This window comes from Zonotrichia leucophrys, chromosome 1, assembly GCF_028769735.1.
Source record: "Zonotrichia leucophrys gambelii isolate GWCS_2022_RI chromosome 1, RI_Zleu_2.0, whole genome shotgun sequence".
Classification (NCBI taxonomy): Eukaryota; Metazoa; Chordata; class Aves; order Passeriformes; family Passerellidae; genus Zonotrichia; species Zonotrichia leucophrys.
The window spans coordinates 69,829,669-69,845,477 of record NC_088169.1 but is presented as its reverse complement, the minus strand read 5'-3'; the positions used below and the strand labels follow the sequence as shown (position 1 = coordinate 69,845,477).

The window sequence follows — 15,809 nt, the reverse complement described above, 5'->3', positions numbered from 1 at the left end:
TTCACGGCACACTGGATGGTTTGGTTAAGCTCCCTTTGGCTTTTCTATATATTGCAGGAGTTTTTATATAAAAGAAACTCCTTCCTCTAGCTTTCCTCCCGTCTGGACATACCAGTTTCTTCAATGAAATCCATGTGGGTTTCTATTAACATATGGTGTTATGACACAGGCCCTTGCACAGTCAGGAGAAGTACTTTCAGCAAGTGACTAAACATTACTGATAAAAATAACTTTCCTTCATGATTGTGCAAAGCAAGAAGTGGCCACATGCAACAGATGGAGTTCTGCTGCCAGTGTTTATTTGTTCCATATATCCCACAAAGATAGGTCATATGTGGTTAGAAATTGTGCAAGACAAGTCCTCAGGACATTGGACATTGTACACTTCATAAACTGCTGACAAATTTGTAGGATTTTTATTTCTTTGGTGTAATTTCTGAAAATTTTACTCAAACCATTTGAGTCTGGAGGAATTTACTAACAGCTGGACTCAAATGCGTGTTTTAAAACAGAAAATTTCAAATTAATTTGCCAGTTTAGTTTCTCCTAAGCAAATGTATTATCCACTTCACATGGGGAATACAAGGCAAGATTAATCTGATCTGAAAGTTTCCTGCAGTTCATCCATTTTGAAATGTATGTTCCTTCAAAGAGCATCAAGATTTCCATTCTAATCCACTGGACTTTTCTTGACACAGGAGTACTTATCTTTCTATAGGAAAGGTCTGGTGTTTGTCATCATTTCCTGGCTATTAGCTGGAAGAACTGAACCTGAAGGTGTTGCTTTTCCTAAACTTGTGGAAGTAGCACGTGGACAAAGACATACAGATACCCCAAACATACAGATATAACCACATACTCTGTTTTCTATTATTTGTTTCAACTGCCTCCTCATACTTTCAGCTTCCCTCCCCTACACTTTGGAAATATGTCCCTAATACCTGCATTTCTAGGCATCTTTTTAAAGAAGGATATTCCCAGCAGTGCATGCCTTGATTACAAACACAACTAGACTAAAATAACAGCAATTAACAACTGCTCATCCTCCCCAAACCCATACATTTTGTCCCAAGAAGGATGCACTGCTTGGGAAAAAGGCTTAAAGCCTGTCTCCAAACCATCCACTAAGTCTGGAAAGAACATGGATAAGCAGGATATGAGTGGAAACAGAAACTTGTGTGGTGCTCCAGAAGGGGCATTTCTAGACAGAGATGTGTGTACCACAGTGCTCCTATCCAGCACATTAAAAGAGCTTTGAAGTGGATCCATTCCAGAAAAAGCAATAGAGGAGTAGAAAAGTCAGGCAGTTTCCCACAGTTCTTTCTTCAGATGCACTCAATATCAAAGTTTTGGCACAAATATAGATTTGAAGCAACATTTTCAATGATGAAAAATTGTTAAGGATATAATCTGTCCCTGTGTGCATCACAGAGAGGTTTTAAGTAAATGCTCTTGGAGAGCATATTTTTTTTTTCTGTTGTGGCAACATAATTTGTATATAAAATTTAATTCAGAGCTAATTCCAGTCATAAATCTTTGAGAGTAAGGGTTTATAAGAGAAACACAGAGAAGACCATAAACATAGACTAACACTAGTTGGAAAGTTGCCTCAACATGTCACTTAGTTAAAGTCCCTTGTTCTACATGATATTTTTATTATCTGATGATATTTTTATTATCTTTTAACAATCTAACAAGTTTTGGTCTCATAAAAAATAAAAAAGATCTGCAACCCCTTGCTACACTTAAAGCTTACTTTTTCCCAAGATTTGCAGTCACGTTATAACTTGCTTCATCATTACTGTTGAGCATTCAGTACTGGTCCCTCTTGCCTTGTAATTTCCCTTACAGCTATGAAGTTTGTCCACAGTTTCAGCTGACCTCTGCTTTCCTTTCCCCCAAACTCCCACGCATTTCTCCTCACCAAGGCTTGCAGCAGTAGGAATGCAGGCAGAGTGACTGCTGCCATACTGCCCTGATTTGGACTGCTTTCCCATCAGTCAATAAAAGTTCTTAGTACCCAGCCCAAGACGCTGGCAGGCCTTAATGCAGGTTGAGATGACATGGTCTGTCAGCCAGCTGGGACATGCCCAGCTGTGGTGGCTGTGAGCAGATCCCTGTGGTGCTGTGCTGTGGTATCCTGGGCTGGTGGTGGAGTGGGAGCGAGGAGAGGGAGGACGCAGCCATTTCTCAGCTCGTGTCTTGTAGTGCCCCAGTACCTTCCCTCAAATCCATCTGCTCCTGCAGGTTACACCAAGGAGTTTGATTTTGTGCTTGGGAAAGCTGCCATCGTTCAGCCTGCACACACCACACAATGCAGACAGGGTGCTGTCAGCAAAAAGGGGTTTTAAACCATCCCAGTCAGCCTTGGACAAGAGGGAGGGTCAGCTGCAGGGGCAGTTAAATTTGTCATGTTGGTACAGGATCATCTGCTCTAGAAGCTGCACCATCAAAACTCCTTCAGCAAAATATCACTTTGGAGGTGATGTAATTGTACCAGACACTGTGCGAACCAGACCCCAGCACATTCTGTGACGATCTGTCATTCCCACTCACTCAGATCTTCAAAGACATTAGGATGCTAAACCCCCACAGTTTTTGTAAGGGAATGAGGATGCCTTTGGTGTGAGTCAGGCACCCAAGTGAGCCTCAGAGCCTTGTCCCCACCCAGGCTTTTCTTTCTGGCTTACTCATGCTCAGGCTTGCAAGTCACGGTTCTCCAGCATCCACCAGCAGCCTGGTTATTTCACCAGGAACAAGGGTGAGCACTATCAGAGAATCATAGAATCATAGGATATTCTGAGTTGGAAAGGACCCACAAGGATCATCAAAGCTCAGTCCCTGGCCTTGCACAGGACAGTCCCAAGAGTCATGCCATGTGCCTGAGAATGTTATCCAAACACTCCTTGAGCTCTGGCAGACTTGGTGCTGTGAAAGTGAAACAGAATTTTTCTTTGGTAGACCTGACAATCCCAGCAGCCTGGGAAAAATTTTCTGACATGAGCAAAGGGCTGCCAAGGAGAGGCAGGTGCCAGAGGGCATCCCACCAGACATCCCTGTCTGTTCTTACCCTCTTCAGCTTGCGAATGAAGAGGGTCAACAGGAGCCAGAACAGCGTCGCAGCCACACAAGTACAGGTCAGAGTTATCAGCTCCAGGTTTGACCTCTCTGATATGCCTGGGAAAATCAAGTGGGAAACATGTTAGAAAATGACCTGCAAAGCAAGGGTACTTCATAGTTGGGGTTTTTTTTTTTTGCCATTAAAATAAAATACCAGGAAGGACCAGCTCTTTTCAATGGGGTATTAATCTCTGTTTGAACTGGCTCACAGAGCCAAAAAAAATCTGCAGCCTCAGGAGAGGACAGGGCTCACAGAGGGGATGGCTCTGCTGAGGTGGTACTGTGGGGTGAGAGCTGCTGCTAACGTGCTGGAGAAGCTCCTGGGAGGTTTGTGCTGGTGTAGGCACCAGTGACTCCCAGTGTGACCCAGGGCACGTTGCAGAGGTGCTGCTTGGGCTTTGCTGTCCAGGACCTGATGCCTTTCCTTGTGCACTTGTCAGAGATCTTTTCCCTGCTGGTGGCTGAGCCCTGCAGCCTGCACCTCCATCCCAGACATGCTGTAAACCCTCCAGCCCTCACCAAAACCATCCCTGGGGGTGACCTGGGGATTCTCTTGGAGACTCATGGTGATGCCAGCAGGAGTCCATGAGCTCTTTTTCCCATGGCTTGGATGGATGTGATCTGTCACCTGGGGACTCAGCTCATACACAGAGTGGAACCAGGGTCTTGAGCCTCATTCCCACTGGGCAGAAATCCAGGGCACATGGCCTAGCCCTCCCTCCAACCCCCTGCTCCCCTGGCAGGCTCTGTGCCCTCAGGTCTCCTGCCTGTCACACCAGCAGCACATGGGAACACAGGACCCCCTCCTTTCCCAGCAGCACCCCACAGAACCTGGGTGGCAGGGAGCTGGGAGGGCTCTAGAAACCAGGGAACTGATTAAGCACAGAAAGGGAAAAACAAAACCGGCCACAACTGAAAATGAAGCAGCAAGAAAACATGAAGATTAGAAATCTGGAAAGTATTAGAGCCCACTGACAAATCTTTAAAAAAGCCAAAATAAAACTCACTTCAGACTGCTATTTAGGGATTTGTAAAACAGATTCAGAGCAGTTTGTTTTGCAAATCCTGTGATTGCATCAAAAATCCCACACTTCCCACAATATGTTTTCCATCGGATTGGTAGAAAATGCAAAAAGAACCATCATACCCTGCCTCTTATTCTGATATACCCTCTAGAGAGGGTAAATGAGAGGACAAGGAGGAGGAATTCTGAACATGATTTCACAGTAGTTTCGTCAACTTGCAGAGTTTCAGAGCCTGGCAGCTTGGTGTTTCTCCTGACAAATGAAAAAGGTGCAATTGTGTTTTACTGGTTACTTTACTGGGTAATCCAGAGGGATGTGCTGCCTGGTTTTAGGCAAAAGGCCACAAAGCTTTGTTTAGAGGATGTGTTGCTTAATTGGCATAATGTATTGCCTCCCTAAAATGATAATCAGATTTGTATTCATGTCCCATATCTAAGATTTCCCTGGGATGTCCATTCTGGAACTTTGAGAATAAAGCTCATTGAGGAAAAACATGGCTGCAGCTATGAATGGAGGTACAATAATCTCCAGAAATACCAAGAGAGTTCTCCTTTCACAAGTATTTTTTTCAAGTACTTGATTTAGATATGGAACATAGTGATAGCATAAATAACACAGCCCAATGCTGCTTGCCTATTCTCTGGCATCTGCATTTCCTTTTATGTTTGGATAGTCTCCTCTTGCTTCTGACCAGCACTCCTGCAGGTGGCAGATAATAGTTTCTGATACCTATTCAGCAAAACCTGGCGGGGGCTGAAGGTTCATTTGTTGCCACAACTTCATATGGCAGGAGACAGAACACCCACGAGGTACAGCCAGGCCTGGGGTGGAAGACAGAAACTCTCTAACCACTATGGCAGCTGCCCAGGAATCAGCAGAGATGTGAAGGTGCTGTCTTTGAAATGTTTGAGCAAATGTAGGCAACCAGAAAGCATTTCTCCAGCTGGGCTGGGTTATCAAATGCTAGAGTCCTAGTCTTGCTGAAAGCCTTGAAGTCAGAGCTCTCTGAGTGTCTCTCAGCTGGGCAGAAAAAGGTTTAATTTGAGGCAGAACTGGCAGGAACACTCAGAAGAGGCCTTAGGATTAGCAGAGTTTGGTGAGGCTTTAATCAGTGCTAAATCCCTCTCTCTGCCTGGTAGCTGAAGATTTCAGGCATCCCCTTACACCTCTATCCCAGAGCTTTACTCACCTCACACCTCATTCAACAAAGACTTTTCCCTGTGTGCAGCTCTGTCCCATCTGCCTGACTCTGCCCCAAGCAGCTGCCCCCTTTTTCCCCCTTTCTCCCCTCCAAAAGCCCCCCTGCACCCACCCCATGTCAGCAGGACTGCAGAGGGGTGAGGAGGGGTGAGTGAAGTGTCACCAGCAGCAATTTCTCTCTTTCAGTAGCAACAGAAGCCACCAGAACCATGCAAGTATGCCAGGATGAGAGCCTGGATTATTCTGCTGGTCCCTCCAGCTACAAGCTCAAGCCTTTGGCTGGTATAGGCTTTCTCACTAGGATTTCAGCTCTAAACACCTAAACATTGGGGTGCAGCTCAGGTGTCAACCAGGGAAAAAGCAATGCCTGGACAACAATGCCAATCTGCTGCACCTAAAGGATCCCTCATCCCTACCCCAATGGGATCTACCCTGCTTAATCCATGTGACCTCACAATCACAGCACTGCAGCACTGGGATGGGTGCTCAGAGATGCTGAGGAATGTCCATCCTCAGAGTTTGTCATAACTTAGCCAGACCATCGGTGATGACCCTTGTTTGAACTGAGGTTGAGCTATCGACCACCAGGACTCCATTCCAAACCTCTTTAGTGAAATTCTGGGGTAACAGGAGCCTTAGTGTCCCCTGATGTCCACCTGCAATCTTGCAAACTGAAGTCATGACCTGGGCTGAACTTCTTTTAATAGCTGTGGGAATTCCAGATAAACTTCATGGAGAAGTTCCTGATGGCTTCAGCATGACTCAAAAGGCACAACATTTTGAGATACAAAGTCAGAGAGGTTAGGTAGGTAGGTAGGTAGGTAGGTAGATAGGTAGATAGATAGATAGATAGATAGATAGATAGTAAAGTTATTTAAAATAAGTCATTTAAATAGAAGTTATTTTAAAAAGAAGTTATTTTGAAAGCACCATTTTCATAGTGTCAGCATTGTTCAGTGACTACTTGATAAATGTTTTCCTTTTCATCAGCAGGATTCACATTAAGTTATCAAATATCAGCTTTAAGACAGGGCACATTGTTGTATTGCTTTATATGTCCATATTTCAGTGAGCATAAATTGCTCCTTCCTTTATCAACTCATCTCCTTCAAAGCAGCACCTCTGCAACTAACTGTATCCCTGGGGCTGTGAGGGTCCTCAGTAGAGGAAGCAGGAAATGGCTTTCATGGCAGCTCTGCAAGCATGTTGGCCCCCCTAGAAAAGCTGCCCAAGAGTCTGTGTTCCCCACATGCCCAGCAGCATTTCTCCCCAGACTTTTAGGGGTACAGTCCCCTCTACCTGCTAGGTGCTCTGGCAGCCATTTGCTGTTTCTATTCTGTCCTTGCAGATTTGGTGCCTCTTCAATTCCTCAGCCAAGAGCAAGCAGAGAGATTGCTCTGACATGCCCACAGACATGGCCCTTCTTCTCCACAGATAGCTCAGCAACCCCTGATTCCAAACCAAACAGAGCCTGCAATAATTTCAAAACAGCCCTTTGATTCCCCCACCCATTCATCCATCTCGGACACAAAAATAACACATTGTTTTATCTGTGAGTATAAGAATGTTTTCTCAGAGGAAATAAAGAGAGCAGACAGTTTCCTTCCTGACTCATTCACAAACTACTCTTCCAATCTGCTAAACGTGGCCGTCGACATGAGGCACTGCTCTGCTCCCTTTGATCTGCAGCCCCGGGTTCAGAGAGCCCCAGGACAGAGGCAAGGCTTGGTGCTCACAGCAGCAGGCACAGGGCCTCTGTTTCTCAGAGAGACATGAAAGTGGCAAAGCTTAGGGAAAGCCTTCAAGCTCTGATCTTATCCCTCCAGGCTCAGGGATGAAGTAGGAGGCTTCCTTTCCTGGGAGACGGACAGACATTCCAGAGCAGTGTAGGAATGAGTAAAAAAAGCTCTAGTGATGTCCCTTCACGTAGTAGGAAAAGAGTGGAAAGACATTTTCCTTGATCAGAGTAGATAAGACAAACTGTCTCTCTTTTCATCATCCAGTCTCAAAGCCATAAATTTTAATGTGGTGGTCTTCATCTCCTGCTCCCATAGAAGCTGTACAAGAACATTGCTGGTGGTCCCTCAGGACACGTAACCACAGCAGAAGCCTTCCTGGATGCTTCCTTTCCTCTCCTCTGGACTAGGATATATGACTTCCTAGAAGCCATCTGACAGAATGCTTGTGTTGTAATAAACAGCCAAGCTTCAGTTATGTAAAAATCAATACAATAATGAATTACATTGTCCGGGACTATGAATTAGTAGGATGATTTGGACAGCAAGCAGCTGGCACAAGTTATTCATTTAGCTGTTACAGCAGCTGTAAAAGCCTTGGTATTATCAAGGCACTTAGAGGCGATCCTGCCTCTCTACTCTGCTATTGTGAGACCCCATCTGGGGTGCTGCATCCAGCTCTGGGGCTTCCAACGTAAGAATGATGTGGATCTTTTGGGGCAAGTCCAGAGGAGGGCCACAAAGATGACCAAAGGACTGAAGCTCCTCTCCTATGAAGACAGGTTGGGACAGCTGGAATCATTCAGCCTGGAGAGGAGAAGGCTCCAGGGAGACCTTTTGGCAGCCTTCCATTACTTAAAGGGGGTCTAATAGAGAGATGGAGAGTCACTTCTTCCAGGGCATGGAGAGACAGGACAAGGGAGAACGGTTTCACACACAAAGAGGACAGGTTTAGATTAGATATTAGGAAGAACTTTTTTACTCTGAGTGTGATGAGGCCCTGGCACAGGCTTCCCATGGAAGTTCTGAACGCTGCAGCTCTGGAAGTGTTCAAGGCTGGGTTGGAGGAGGCTTTGAGAAACTTGGTCTGGTGGAGGTGTTTCTGCCTTCCACTAGAGCAGGCTGGAGCTAGAGGATATTTAAGGATCCAAGAACCCAGACCATTCTATGATTCTGTAATTATTCATAAGGGGATAGGTTTTTAACTCTTCAATTTCACCAGTTAGGCCAGCCCACACGTGCATACACTTATCCCTGACCTTTTAAAGCAGAAGCATCATTGTATCATTACTATTAACTCCAACTGCAAACACATGGCAAAAAATCAATACTAGTTGTAATTGTCTTGTCCTGCAGAGTATCCAAATAGCCAGAAGTATTCAGACACATTTAACAATTATATGAGAACATCCACAAACATATAATCTCTGCCTAAGAGGCCTGGTTATATTCCAATTGTGTTTTTAAGGAGCAACTAAATGCATCCAGGACTACTTACTTAACACCATGTCAGTAAGATAGATTATGTCAAATTTAATACATGTACAACATTGAGCTATATGGAGAATGTCAACCTACTTCTCTAATGTCATAATTCATGAGCCAAAAGGATACTCAATGAAATTGAAAGGTCACTTAATAAACTTTCTTTTTATTTAATGTAAAATTAATTGATTTCCCTGCCACAGGCATGAGTTGAAATTGTCAGAAGGCAGAACAATGGTGGACATTTAAATTATTAGCCTGATAACTCAAGTAATGGTTACAGAAATAACTAAATCAAACTACTTCCTTGTAGTAGTACCTTTGCATATGTAGCTATTGCTAGGCTAAAGTCTTCCAGTCTGATTTGGCAATTCACTTTACACTGAAAAATAAACAAATCAGAACATCCCAGGCCTCTAATTTCTATGGGATTAATCTGAAATGGGAAAATATGTGGGTAGGGGAGTGTTACTTACCCTGGTTTTTGTTTGTTTTGCTGATACTAAATTTACATTTGTCTTCTACCCTGACCTGATCTTTGTTGGGTTGAAGCAATTCTTCTTTTTAGGTCAGTGTAAACACACTCTGAGTTAGCATTTCCTGCTGGGCTTCCTTTCAAACCTGGTATGCTTCCCTTGCTAGGACTTCCTTCAAATTGCTTCAGAGATCACCAGAGGAGTCCCAGGTCATACCCCTGCCCTTCCAGCCTAAGAACATCACTCTGGAAGGCTTGCTCTTCCCATTTAGTGTGGTGCTTTACCTTGTACCGTGACATAAGCCGCACTCTCCACGGACCCTTTCAAGTTGGTGGCTATACACTGGTAAAGTCCTTCATCCTCCTCTTTTACTCTTTCAATAAACAGCATTCGGCTTCCAGGCCCTAAAATTATTCCTGTGAAACGAAATATTTTGCAATGAGAGGCAGCCAGGATATAAACAAAACCTGGCCCTTGTGTAATAGTATCTACTTCAAGTTCTCAGAAGAAATCTGAGCCACAGACTGCACGGCACAATGTTGTCTGCAGGAAAGCCAAGTGCACTTGGACGCCTGTGAGCCTCTTGGAAATCAGTGTTTACAAAGCACTTGTGTGAGTCAAAAAGCTCAGCCTAAGGGAATGGTCTTGGAAATACTTGGTACTGTTTGTGTTGATAGCACTGTGCCTATGCTTTCATCCAGGTGAGCACTTTAGCATGTCTGCAGCTTTTGGAAAAAGGATAATCTGATTACTGCGCTTACAGACCCAGGTCTGCCCCAGAAGCAGCTCAAGCTTAGAGCCCTTCCAAAGGCCCTTCAGACTGTCCCTATGGGCAGCAGACTTGCTCCACATCTCACCTGCCCATGTCGTGTGGAACGATGGGCTCCTTTACACAGGGGCTCCAGACAGTGCAAAGAGAATTCCCATGAGGGAATTACCTGAAGTTTTAAACATCTTGTTTATTCCAGATAGGTCAACCCAGAAGGCAGCCTGGACAATACTCCAAGAAGCAAGGAAGAGGCAGGGAGCAGATTTGGTCTCAGGACTGCTGCTAGGGCACCTTCTAGCCAGGAAATGTGCAGTCAAGTACGCACTTGTGTTTGGCTCCATCAGAACCACAGTCCCATCAAAATGTATTCCCACCATCTATTTCAGGCACCTAACTGAAGTGCTCTGACTTACCCTCTGGAGACATCTCCCTGGCTCCCAATTGTGTTTGTTGCATTACCCCAAGTTAGACACATAACCTTCAGTTTGGAAGATAGTGTTATTAATGCACACTACAGCAATGTCATCACTGTAAATCTTCATGGAATCTGTCTCTAGATTAAGCTTAGTGCCTGCGCTGGAAGTCTGCATGGGCTTATAACTCAGTTGGAGAAACCCTCATTTTTTTTTCCAGTTGTTTTTATTCATGCTATTGTAATTCCTAATAATTCAGGACATGACCATAACTACGAACTTGCTAAAATGTTCTGTAGAAGATTACACTTTGAATTCAAGTTCCAATGCACCAGACCTCCTGAACATTTTTGCTGAGTGTTTTAACACTATCTCAGTGTGTGCTTCTGAACCAAATGTGCACGAATTCCCATGAGAAAGGTTTTGCCTTTCCTCTGTCATTAATTTCCATCTGAAATATCCAAGGAATACATCCATGACTATGATGCCCGCAGCTGCACATTTAGCCTTAGCTGATCTTTGAAGCCACATTCCAGAAACATCAGTAAAGAGCTCCCAAAGTTTTCCTGTTGTTGCAACATGCCACCCGGGAAGCTGTTCGTCTCTGTTGCATGAGACCTGGATTCCCCTGCCGCCGTAAATGCATTTGGATTTTGGATACCCCAGACATGGATTTAGTCTCCTGGATAGTTTTTGACTCATGAACAGACTTTGAGTGCCTGACCACAGACCCCTGCTGGTACTTCCATATCTGTTGGCCAAGACCCTGTTCCTTGGGCTCCCTCTATAACAAATGGAGGTAAATATGTTTCTCTGGAGATGGCTCTTTTAAGATGAAAAATGCTTCACCAATTCCATAAAGGCCAGTTGTGTCTAGATCTCCAGCCTGGCTCATATTTTGGAGTGACACAGAATAACCTGGAGCACCTGGATTGCTGCCTAACTGCCTTCCTTCCATCTAAGTACTGATGCCAGTGGCTCTGCAAATGGCTACCTAAGGCAGAAGGGTAAATAAAAAGCCTGCTGTAAGAGGTAGGTGAGTACACAAAGCTCTCACCTGGTTCTTGCTGTATTTCCTCATGGTTTTTAAACCAGGATATCTGGGGCTCAGGAATACCACGAGCCTGGCACTCCAACATGGCAGAGTTACTGGCGTTCACTGTCTGATCCGAAAGCTGCCGCAGCAGGGCTGGTGCCTCTTGAGCTATAAGACAAAACAACACCTTTGTTTTACATTCTTGTAATGGTGGAGACTTAATTATCTCCCCTACACTCGTTTTACTGGTGTTAGAGATTGTTACAGTTCTTCTACCAAGCTCATTTTTCCCTGATTTTATTTAGTGTTCCGCTTAGCTCGGGAGGGTTTGGTGTGTGCAGGGAACTCCCATTACTCAGCAATTGCATGCTATGGTGACCAGTGAAAACCCAATGATGACAGTGCTCAAAAGATTTTCTCAGTTCCATGACCAACCACGCTAGTTTATATCGAAAGCAATGACTTTCTATGAAAGCTCAGTTTTTCACCATCAAAGGAAACTGTGACGCCAAAGATTTGAAGAATCATCAGAACAGCCCTGTAGCAGAGTATCTCTGTGCTGCTTGTAGTGCTTTGCTGGTCCATACACCGTGATAGCCATGAATGTGACTTTGATAATTTACTTACTTTAAAGAGTACAGTTACAAATCATATTCAGTATACACACATGATCCAAACCCACCATGAGCACATAAGCATTGTACCAAAGTTTTCGTAAGTTATTCTACTTCTGTGTTTCACATATTTGGCTGAACATAACCAGGCCTGGCCAAACCACACCACAGCATTTCAAAAACACACTACAAACATCATGTTAAAGTCCTCTCTGACAGAAACAAAACAATCTCATGATCATTTCAACCCTTTGCCACTCCTTCCCTCATTTCATACAGTGCTGAAGGCTGTCCTAACAAACATTGTAAATATCTTGACAATGTTTACGCACATTATATGGCAACATCTTTCATACACATTTGCAACTCTCACATAATTATTTTTGGTATTTTCATCCATTTAAAGCAGTCATGGAGAATTCAGGGAGCTCCTGAGTAGCATCACAGACAGAAATGCTCTGCAGATTCCCTCAAATTCCCCAATTATTTGCAATCTTTCCCTTCAAGGACACTGCCAGCAATTACTAACATGGTAATACACAGATTCCAAATACAAAATGAAACAAAATAAAAGCAGAAATCAACTATTTGCTTTCAAGCTGCAATAGGTGCCAATACACCAAGTTCAGTATCAGCTGAATTTCTGATAATCTGTGTTTGGAAGATTATTCTTTTACCTTACAGAAAAACTAGCCATCACACATAATTATTCTAGCCATCCTCATAATTATTCTGTTACCAGACATAAATAATAACTCTCCAGAAATGTTAAACCCCTATGTACCACCAGATTTTTCAGTGTGCATGATCCCCACAGCACTAAAAGCACCTTTAAACTGGGATATTTTTGCAATGCCCTTGCACCTTAAAATTAATTCCAACATAGTCATGACTGTGCAATGACTATGACTTTTGGGCACTTCTGAGCTGCAAGCCAATAATTTTCACAGGCAATGAAATTTGTTCTTTACAGCCTGGTAGACAATTTGTTCTCTCTTCCCAAACAGCATGAGAGGCACTGTAAATTCTTCATCACATACCTACACAATGACATCGTCAACTCTATTTGCCTTGCAGCCAAGAAGACTGCCCTCTTCTCCTTGATACCTCATCTCAATTTTTATTTAGTTCTCATTTTTCACAACAATCTGAACAGGCACAGCCTGAGGCATGTCCACATACACGTGCTGAGAAGAGCTCGATATTTTTCAGCAGTCCCTGACAGACACCCCAGCCCAGACAACCAAAATGAAGGCGGACAAGATGACACAACAAAGGCAAATCACACGTTCTGTGAGTTGTGATTAATTTTAATTTGTTTATAGCCATACACTAAAGATGGGATTTCATATTAAGAAAAACTTTTTTGCTTAAAACTTAAGTCATCATTCACATACTTTCAATAATTTCTCTGCTACAATCAGCTGATTTTTCAAGGACTTGGTCAACCTGAGGATTATTCTCTTTTGCAAACCACCTGTTTTCTCCCGTTCATTTTTGCAGTGGAGCCAAGGGGGTCAGTTTCCAATGTCCTACCCTGCTCACTCCAAAGCTGAGGGGCAAGCCTGGCCCCCAGCAGAGTGTGGGGCTCAGCTCCCAGGGCAGCCCCCCAGACCTGACCCAGCCTTCGTGCTTGCCCACCAATGCTGCCTTGCTGGCCAAACTCTGCTCTCAGTAACCCCAAGGAACTTCATTGTAGGCAGAATTCGGCCCAGGGGAGTGACAGGGGGATCACAGAGGGGAGAAGAGGGCACTGGCATCAGAGTACTTTTCTGACCTGGGGTGGTAGGGAGGGAAAATTTGCATTTTTAAAAGCAAACAAAGGGGAGAAATTACAATTTGTTAATTTTTAGGTTTACATTTGCATTCCATCCATTTTTGCTCTTTGTTAGGATTATGTTGTCTGTTCACTTATTTTTTATTAATCAGTACAAAAATATAAATACAAGCTTTATTTTAAACACTTAAAAAAAAAGAAGAAGAAATATAATTCACACCTTTCTCCCTAAATAATATATTACACAGCAGAAGGCAGAGAAACTCCTCAAACCCATGAGATTCTCCAGTCATCCAAGGACATCAAAAGCGACATCAGTAGTTTTTATCCTGCCACCAAGAACTGCTTTCCTCCAAGGTTTCCAGTGAGCTTTTTCTGTGCCCGCCAACATGGACAGCCACACTGGGATGTCAGGACATCCTTGCACAGCGTGGCCTCTGAGTGCTGGTCGAGCCCAGGCTGGTGGCACCTCCACTCAGCAGGGACATACACCATTGCAATGCACAACAGCTTCACAGAAAAACAGTCTAATTGCCACATCTCTTTTTTTTTTTTTTGACCCAAGCTCATATTGCCTGGCAACTGGCTGCACAAATCATGGTGCTTCGGCTCCCAAGGCCATTTGGAAAATTTGTAATGTCCTGTCATCACCGCCCACCTCGCCATCAAATGTCTTCCCACAAAATACCCTAGGAAAAAAGGGGATTCTGTATTGTAGTTCTTCTGAAGAATTGCAAATGCTAAAGAGTGAGCTTGCTCCATTTTTAAGCAGTCACCAACGACTTCACTTGCATTTTAGGCATGATTTAGGAAAAAAAGAGAGCCTGATCCCTTTGCAAGAACCCATTGTTTCTGGAAGCCATCATGCTAATAATGAACAAAAGAGTTACTGTATACAAGCAGGCTATAGGTGACATTTCAAGATATAAATGATTATTCTTTTCTTTACTCTGACAACTTCCAGGTTACCAATTGTTTTCTAAGCATTTTAGGCTCCATGAAACTGGCATTATGGGGAAATGCTATTGTTTACCCTTTCACACTTGACAAAAGCAATTCCCACGTGAAAGGCAAGTTTAGCCGTGGGACACAGTCTCGATACCTAAAGGAGGAAATAGTCTGGTGAGTTCCCAAGCGCAAGAAACTGTCATGTTGTCACCCTCTATTTTAAAAGCACAGCCACTTTGTTCCTTTGCTGCAGCTATTTTGGTCATTGTGGTCTGTTTTGTTATGGCTTGTGTAAATGCTATATAAATGATCGATCATAAATGTAACCAAAATAATTAAAGCTATGTAATTGTAAAAAAATAAAGTTATCAGATCTATTAAAAATAGTAACTTTTTCCTTACACAGAATTTATAGCACACAGAAACATCTCATAGCAAAATCATGACAAAGGAAAAGAAAAGGGGAAATGCTCACAAGGAATTCTTAGGTTGCCCTTAATTGTCCTTCAGCAGTTTTGCTGGTTCTTAATCCCCATAATAAATCCAATTGTCATTTGCATACCAAAAGCAATGAATATTTTTAATGGCATCAATTTTGAATTTGTATTTTTAAAATGTATTAACTAACCATGCTGGCTAAAACCTTGTCAGTCATGTTAGTGTAACATTCCTCATTTAATAAAATAATTACAACAGTACAAACTCCTGAATCTTCAGGCCAGAAGCAACACTCACACTTTTATCAGCAGTTTTTTTACATTAGTGCAGAACTGACTTTAAAAATTGACCAACACAGCAACTGGAAGTCTACCTGGATTTATTTGGAGAAACATGGTTCATGGCTGTCAGTTGTAAAATCATCATTATTATAAATGATATGATAGGTCTGTGCATTATATCAACATTTTTATTTCTTCCCTGCATACTTCTTTTAGAAGATACTTTTTTAAGATTAATGTACTTTAGTGTAGAAAATAATTTCAAATAAATAAGTATTAGAACTTGCTCAGCAGGTAATATTTATAAGTCCATCAAGATCAGATTAAAATAAAAAATATGTAGTCCAGTCAATCTCAAACTGAATTGTGCTCATTCTGCACATTCAAGTTAGCTTATTAAATGTCCATTGTTGACTGAAAACAGCAGTTTTTAAAGTTAATCAGTTTATTCAGCTTTGACACTTTTGATGAGGCTGATATCAAAGCGGAAG

General features: G+C 43.0%; 1 protein-coding gene across 1 annotated transcript in view; it reads right to left on the bottom strand.

Moving 5' to 3' along the window:
• FLT1 (fms related receptor tyrosine kinase 1) overlaps positions 1–15,809 on the bottom strand; it is a 108,976-nt gene that overhangs the window by 24,248 nt on the left and 68,919 nt on the right. Inside the window, exons 14-16 of the mRNA XM_064716787.1 lie at positions 11,282–11,428; positions 9,327–9,458; positions 3,071–3,177 (exon numbers count right to left, since the gene is read on the bottom strand). Of these exons, the coding sequence (XP_064572857.1) occupies positions 3,071–3,177; positions 9,327–9,458; positions 11,282–11,428 (386 nt within the window). The remainder of the gene's footprint in view (positions 1–3,070; positions 3,178–9,326; positions 9,459–11,281; positions 11,429–15,809) is intronic.